Genomic DNA, 8,120 nt, shown 5'->3' on the forward strand with positions numbered 1-8,120 from the left:
GTATTCAAAGACAGGACTCATTCAGAGACTAAATTAATGCTTTTCAAAGCTCCAGAGAAGAGCCTCAGATGTCTGTTTTGAATTGCCTGAGATGAATGTGTGTTTACGGTGACTTTAACATGTCGCCTCTTTGAAATGCAAAGCCACCATGTCTCCGATGTCTCTGATGAATGAATGTGTCTCAGAGGCCCTCAGGACTGACGTCATCGAATGTCCCTGACAAGCGTTCATGCTGTCAGGAGAGCTGCTGCTTGGGAGGAAGGGATGACGTTGAAACATCATCTGTCTGTCATGGGGTTTACCTCCATCCGACACTGGGTGGTGCTCAAACTTGCCGGTGACGTCTCGGCGTCAGTCTTCTTTTTAATGCATTCTGATTGAGTGTGAAACCTGAGTAATATATCTGCATGTGAACCTGACAAGTGAAGCCTTTCTACTTCTGATGCTGCAAACCGGCCTGAGGGAGACTGATTCATTCAGCCTCTGTAAAATGATGCAAGACGTAAAAGCAGACGAGATTACCTCATAAAATAACAGACGAATAAAGAGCATAACATCTTTATTCAGATGAAGACTTATTGAGTTGGTTAACAGTGATCCATCCACACTCTAGCATCTAACACGACTTAACGGTGCTGAATTATGTCAAAGGAAAGGTTAGTGACTGTGACAGCCGCTCTCAGAGGCATGCTGCTACTTTTTGCAAATCTTCTGCTCGTTTAACTCGGTGAAGAACTCGTTGCAGGCGACGGTGAGCGCAGCGATCAGGACGACAAACTCCTGGAAGTCCACCTCTCCATCCTTGTTTTCATCCAGGTCAGACATGATCTTATCCACCACCATGGGGTCCTTGCTGGCCTGGGACAGAAACACAGAAGGGTTAGGTATCTAAGTGAAAATGCACACTTCACAGCCCTTAAAAAAAAACAGATTTTTAAGAGTGTTTGACATTTTTTTAAATCCTCTATCAGGACTCATGGAAGAGCTACACCCTCCTCCATACTTTAACCTTCACACGTGATGTAAAATGAATGTTCAATGCATTTTAAAGCACTGCCTGTCTTAGTTTTAACCCTAAACTGTTGAAGAGGACGAAGCCTACAGGTTTGAAATTGAAGGTGCTGCAATAGAAGTTCTTTCAACCTGCACTCCCTCTGACTGCCAGCAGAGGGCGATCTAACTGGCTGCAAAGTAACACCTGATTGTACAGGAGTTAAATGAAGATTATAAAATGATCACAGTGGCAGGGTTGTAAACTCCCAATAAAAGACAGGTGATCATGAAAATGAAGAGGTAACACTGACGAATCATGGACTTCTCAGCGGTGCAGGTAAAGGTGTTGTTTCAAGGTATTTTAAGCCCCAAAGTAAGGCATGGTATGCTCCAGTTTTTAAGTTCCTTAAGATAAAAATGATGTCAGGCAACTTAAGGAAATTGTGTTTACCTCATTGGCAGATTTTTATACTCACTTCAAGTCATCAAGGTCTTGTTTCTTGTTCAAAATAATTTAAAATAAGTTGTTTATCTGGACTTGTCAGGTAAATGTTGTGTATGTTAAGTTCTATGAGGTATTCTGGCTTGAAATGAGAGATGTACACCGGGTTTTATATTTGAGTTTTTTGCAGTGAAGATGTGGATCAAGAATATTTTGATTCCCTGTAATCCTGGCCCCATCCTGAGGGTTAAGTTTTTCTATTTCATGATGTAATCAGGCTGTCATTAGAAGCTGTGGAGCGTTTATAAGAACAGCTAACTATACTGATGGACAAATTCCACCAGATCCGTGTCCGGTCTGTCTCTGATCCGTCACGCCACCACATCTGATGGGTTTCTATTCTAGTCAATGTGTTAACTTCCACTGGATCCACTCCGAATGCAGTCAAGACTTCTATCTTTGCCGGATGCCGGAGCACGACGCATCAATCTCAACAGAGCAGATAGAGCGGGACAGGAAGTCAGGTTTCACCAAAACAAAATGAAAACATCCGGTTGATTTTGGCAGAGCCAGGCCTGGAGGCAACAGGTCAGAGGTTTTCAGAGGACCAGAAAGACAACATGGATGAGGAGAGGAGGAGGAGGAGGAGAATCCTTGATTCAGTGATTACACCGAGAAAACCTGGGTCACATGACTCCAGCTGTCCTGGCGGTCTTGCTTTGTGCTGGGTTCTGAAAACACAGAGAGCACGGAGCCGGACCGCAGCGGATTAGACATGGATCTAGTGGAAGTCCTGAGTGAGATGTCACCACAGTGATGGCAGCTTTGCAGAATGGCCCTTCAGGCACTCATGCCAGAGGCAAGAATAGAGTTTAAATTTGATTTAAAAAGGACCTTTAATGGATAAAACACAGACCAGTTAAGACCACAAAAGGTCTTCCTCAGGGTATGGAGGCAGAGGAGTCTACCTGGTCATTGCTACAGAGAGAGAATTGCTTGTTTTCCCCAATCCAGGAGCTCATTGGCCAAAACATGCACACACTTCTACCCATAGAAACTCTCTTTTTGGCCAGTAACTACTTTCTTCAGTCCAGAGAAGATACACAATTCATGAGTTACTTCTCTCTGCATGTGGAGCAACACATCCAGAGTTAATAAGATACCTACAGCCAGGAACTCGCACAGTTCTCCCTGCAACAGGTTCTTCAGCTCAGCTTTGTTCAGCTTGTACTTGTCGCCCTCTTTCCCAGAGTAGGAGTGGAACACTCCGATGAGTTTCTCCATAGCGTCTTGAAGTTGGGAGCACATATTTAAGTCGTACAGTCACTGCCTGGAAGGACAAATCAGAAGGAGTTATTCTTAAACACAAACTTCTATCATAACCTGAGATAAGATTTCAGGACTTTTAAAAAGGTTTTGATATCTGCTGGAAACAGAAGAAGAAGAAATCAAGACAGAGAGGTTAGATCAGACCAGCAGCCTCCAGCTCCAGAGTGAAATCACTATCACTGCAGTCATCAGGTTTCTAAAAGATGCACCTGATGGATACATATTACAGTATACTCAGGAAAGTAGGACAAACATTAAGCAGACACTCTGAAAGGAAACAGTTGCCCAGAGCAAGCATCACTCTTCATCATCAGAGTTCCTGCTTTAAAAGGTTCATCGTCTTCCTCCTGGCAGCTGAGAACTGGGACAAATCAAAGATGTCTGGATCTAAGCTCACTTTATTCAACATCACTCCTGGAAGATACTTTGAAACTGTACTCTGCTGAAATGAAAGCTCGCTGTTTTCTGCGTGACTACAGATTCATTTTTGACTTTTGCACACCCTCACTTTCCTCTAGACTGAAGAAATATCCAAGGCAAGACAGTGAGAACTCCTGCACTGTTCTTTTAATTAATCAAACTTAAGTACAAATAAAAAAAGTTAAGCCTGTCAGCAGAATGTGCCTTTTAATCAGCTGATCTCATGTCGACTGTAGGACTGATTGCCTGACAGCTCGTAGGACTTAAAGGAAGGAGGTCATCCATGTAGCAGGGACAATTATCCCACAGATACAGTACATAGATAAGTAGATATTACTGCACAGACATGGGCTGAATGGGCTCCCATTAGGAATGCATACATTATTTAGATATGGTATCGTAAGTGCAATCGTATTTCAGTGCAAAATGTAATAAAAGATAAATATGTGCTTAAAAAAAGCAACCGTTATTGCACAATTCCCTTGAGGTAAGGGATCCCAGCATGCATGAATGTATGTTTTAGCAGCGTTCAGTACGTTGATGCCTGTGAGGCAGAAACTGTTTGTTCTTGTTTCCATGCACCTGCATCTATGGTCTGAGGGCAGACGTTCAAACAGACTGTGAACAGGGTGAGACAGGTCCTTCAGAGGGAACAGTGAAGTTCTGCTTTTACTTTGAAGGTTTTTGCAGGGCTATGGAAGCACTGAAATCTTGTTTCTGATAATAAAAGGAGCTAAAGAGGTTTTTTAAGTTGTTTAATGAAAGAAAACAATATTATCTGAGTGGGAGGAAGGCAGAATTAAAAGGTGGTTTTGTGTTTCTGGCTGATTCAGAAAAAGTGAAGTGAAAGCCTGAGCAGCTTTAACAATGTTCACTAAAGCTTTTAAAGTGATGATTAATTCAAGTCCCTGGCCCAGATGAGGAATTAACAACAAAAAAACATAGAAATGTAATAAAAAAGCAACAGAAATATGATTCTGGAAAAGTTTGAATCTGTAAGGCTTCTCTTTTATCTTTAACACCAAGAATTGTTATCAGCCTCAATCATCTCATTCCATTCATCCCAAGAACTCATCATTCTGTCACAAGCACAGTTTGATTTAACATTTACATTTAACATTTATATTTATATCTCACATTTAGATTTATATTTAATATTTAGATTTATATTTAATATTTAGATTCAGATTAAACATTTATATTTCACATTTAGATTTATATTTCACATTTAAATTTATATTTAACATTTATATTTAATATTTATATTTAGATTAAACATTTAGATTTAACATTTAGATTTATATTTAACATTTATATGTAATATTTAGATTTAGATTAAACATTTATATTTAACATTTAGATTTAGATTTGATATTTATATTTAACATTTATTTTTAATATTTAGATTTAGATTTAATATTTATCATTTACATTTAACATTTATGTTTAGCATTTAGATTTAATATTTAGATTTAGATTTAATATTTAGATTTAACATTTATATTTAGCATTTGGATGTAACATTTATATTTATATTTAACATTTATATTTAACATTTATATTTAACAATTAGATTTATATTTAATATTTACATTTAACATTTATATTTAGCATTTAGATTTATATTTCATATTTAGATTTAATATTTAGATTTAGATTTAACATTTAACATTTATTTTTAATATTTAGATTTAGATTTAATATTTATCATTTCCATTTAACATTTATATTCATCATTTCCATTTAACATTTATATTTAGCATTTAGATTTAATATTTAGATTTAATATTTATATTTAACATTTATATTTAGCATTTGGATGTAACATTTATATTCATATTTAACATTTATATTTATATTTAATATTTACATTTAACATTTATTTTTATATTTAACATTTATATTTAGCATTTGGATGTAACATTTATATTTATCATTTATATTTGATATTTATATTTAATATTTATATTCAACAATTAGATTTATATTTAATATTTACATTTAACATTTAGATTTAGCATTTATATTAATATTTAATATTTAAATTTAATATTTAACATTTATACTTATATTTAACATTTAGATTTAGATTTAGCATTTGGATCTAACAATGATTGTTACCCTAATATATTTTTCACAACAAAATTAAATGTGAAGAAGATCACAAATATTCCTCTAAATGTTAAAAAAGTGACTTTTAAAAATTCACTCTACATTTTTATGACGTTTTGGAGCTAAATGTGGAGAAATGTTATTTTCAGTTTGCACAACTTATAAAGTTCTACTTATATTTTAAAGAACATTTTTGCAGGACTATTGAAGCACTTAACATTTAGTTTAACACCGTTTGTGATAATAAAGGAGCTAAAGAGGATTTTTAAACTGTTTTATCAAAGAAACATAAAATTAAAGATTGTTTTGTGTTTTGGGCTGATTCAGAAATAGTGATGATTAATTCAGGACCCTGGCCCTGTTGAGGAATTAACAACAAAACATAGAACTATAATAAAAAAGCAACAGAAATATGATTCTGGAAACATCTGAATCTGAATCTGCAAGGCTTCTCTTTCATCTTTAACTCCAGAATTGTTATCATTTCATTAAATGCATTATGAACTAAACTCTGCAGGAAGCTGAAGTTTCTGCAAAATCAACATAAAGACCCAATAAACTCCTATAATCTGTGACTGACAGTCAAATTAGTTAGACTATCTAACCTTACACCTGCACTTCATTGTCAGACACCTGAGAGGCTGCTGCTGCTGCTGCATGGGGGGTAGAGTCCTTCCACCCCCCACCTCCATGAACCAGAGGACAAAAGGACAGACCTCCAGCTGAGCAGGCTGCACGTCAAACAGATTTGGATCTCTGGCTTGCGTTTCGTTGCATTAACTTCCTGCTGAGGTTTCCTCTGAAGGTTTGGTCTCATTCCATCATTCAGAATGTCAGATTCTTATCTATCGATACAGAGCCCTGCTCTCATCAATAATGCACTGCTGCTCCACCTGCCTGTGTGCTGCTCCACCTGCCTGTGTGCGGAGAAATAACTCTAAATCTGTTGTTTTAGAGGAGATATGCTGCATCCCTCTGCTGACTGATGCTGCGATCCATTCCCTTCATTAGTCTCCATAATTGCTGTTAATCATTTATCCCTGCTGCGATCAGGGAGCTCATTAAACGCCTTTGAATGTCAGAGGCAGAGCTGCTGTTAATTCACCGAGGCTGACACTTCTGCACGAGCATGTTGCATAATGTGGATGCTTCAGATCCCAACATGAGAATAAGAAGTTAGTCTCTCGCCTCTCTGTGAAGTCTCGAGGTGGAAAAGGAACCCAAGCTGCAGGACGTGACTCACCTGGATTCTGGCGCTGACAGGTGCTGGTCTGTGGAAGTGGCTGCAGCTCACATCTCATCAGTTTTATGCGCTCTTCTCACCTGTGTGCAAACAGATCAGAATCTCAGAGGCGCCTCCCTCCGGGCAGCAGGGACATGCTGCACTGCTGAGACTCCAAGCCATGTAAGGTAACCACACAGAGTTATTACAGCTGCTCAGAACCACAGGACCTTATTCCTCCTGTGTGTTTAACAGATAGGAGAGTTCAGATGTTACCATGTACAGAGAATATGACTGTAAAAGAGTGCCAGTACTGCATGTAAACTCTAGGGAAGACAAATACAGGAACATGGGACATAATGCAAACAGAGAGATAAAGGTGGAGACACCTGTCCAATTAAAACATCACATAACCAGTGGTGGACAAAGTCAACTTTATTTTCAAGCACCTTTCATACATATAAACATGCAACCCAAAGTGCTTCACAAAATAACAGAGACAGAAAACACACTAAATAAAATACTTCAAAATAAAATCAATACAGTAAAATTCATAAAATAAGTAAGAGTGGAAATAAGAGTAAAAAAATAAGGTAGAGTTAACAAGATCAGGTGAATATAATAAATAAATAAATAAATAAATAAATAAATAAATAAATAAATAAATAAATAGATAAATAAATAAATAAATAAGTAAATAGATAGATAGATAAATAAATAAGTAAATAAATAAGTAAATAAATAAATAAATAAATAAATAGATAAATAAATAAGTAAATAAATAAGTAAATAAATAAATAAATAAATACAGCAGCAAATAAATAAATAAACAGTAGTAAATAAATAAATAAATAAACAGCAGTAAATAAATAAATACAGTAGTAAATAAATAAATAAATACAGCAGCAAATAAATAAATAAACAGTAGTAAATAAATAATTAAATAAATACATAAATAAGTAAATAAATAAATAAGTAAATAAATAAATAAATAAATAAATAAATAAATACATAGATAAATAAATAAATAAGTAAATAAATAAATAAATAAATAAATAAATAAATAAATAAATAAATAAATAAATAAATAAATAAATTAAAGCAATGATTAAAATACTAGTCTTGGGCTTAAAATAAATTACAAATTAAAAGCTAGATTTAAAAGGTAAAGTCTTAAGTCTATTTTTAAAAAAACACCCAGAGAGCTCACCGTTCTGATGTCCAGAGGCAGAGAGTTCCAGCGTAGGGGCCTAAAAACAGAGAGCTCTCAGGCCGGTTCCTGTGTGAGACAGTTTACGGTCTCTGGGATCTGATTTCAGAAAAGAAAATTAATCAGCCCGCTTTAAAGCAAAAGTAGAGAGTAACTAGAGCACTGATAGAAATGTAGTTGAGTCAAAAGTATGATATTTGTCTTTAAATGGAGTAAAAGTTATAAGTTCCCACCAAAAATAATACTCAAGTAAAGTAGAGATACTCAAAAACTGTACTTAAGTACAGTAACTTATTATAAATAGTTATATATAAATATACTATAGTTTCTTGGGATTATTTTTTTTTTATTAACCTTTATTTTAGCAGGAATATTCACATTGAGACACAAAG

General features: G+C 35.3%; 1 protein-coding gene across 2 annotated transcripts; it reads right to left on the minus strand.

Moving 5' to 3' along the window:
- Window positions 1–542: 542 nt before the first annotated feature.
- s100a1 (S100 calcium binding protein A1) lies at window positions 543–6,670 on the minus strand. 2 transcript variants are annotated; one of them, XM_034698510.1, is made up of 3 exons: window positions 6,540–6,670; window positions 2,603–2,765; window positions 543–858 (listed from the first exon to the last, which is right to left on the minus strand). In XM_034698510.1, exons 2-3 carry the CDS (start codon window positions 2,741–2,743, stop codon window positions 694–696), a joined length of 306 nt encoding a protein of 101 aa, XP_034554401.1. In that variant the 5' UTR covers window positions 2,744–2,765; window positions 6,540–6,670; the 3' UTR covers window positions 543–693. The 2 variants fall into 2 exon arrangements, with proteins under 2 accessions (XP_034554401.1, XP_034554402.1); XM_034698511.1 differs by having other exon boundaries at window positions 6,485–6,553.
- Between the last annotated feature and the right edge of the window lie 1,450 nt (window positions 6,671–8,120).

Source organism: Notolabrus celidotus, chromosome 12 (assembly GCF_009762535.1).
Source record: "Notolabrus celidotus isolate fNotCel1 chromosome 12, fNotCel1.pri, whole genome shotgun sequence".
NCBI lineage: Eukaryota > Metazoa > Chordata > Actinopteri > Labriformes > Labridae > Notolabrus > Notolabrus celidotus.

Coding starts and splice junctions, on each gene's coding strand:
- s100a1 (XM_034698510.1), bottom strand. CDS start 2,743: ATGTGCTCCCAACTTCAAGACGCTATGGAGAAACTCATCGGAGTGTTC. Junction 859..2,602: donor AACTGTGCGAGTTCCTGGCT/GTAGGTATCTTA, acceptor TTTCTGTCCCAG/GCCAGCAAGGACCCCATGGT.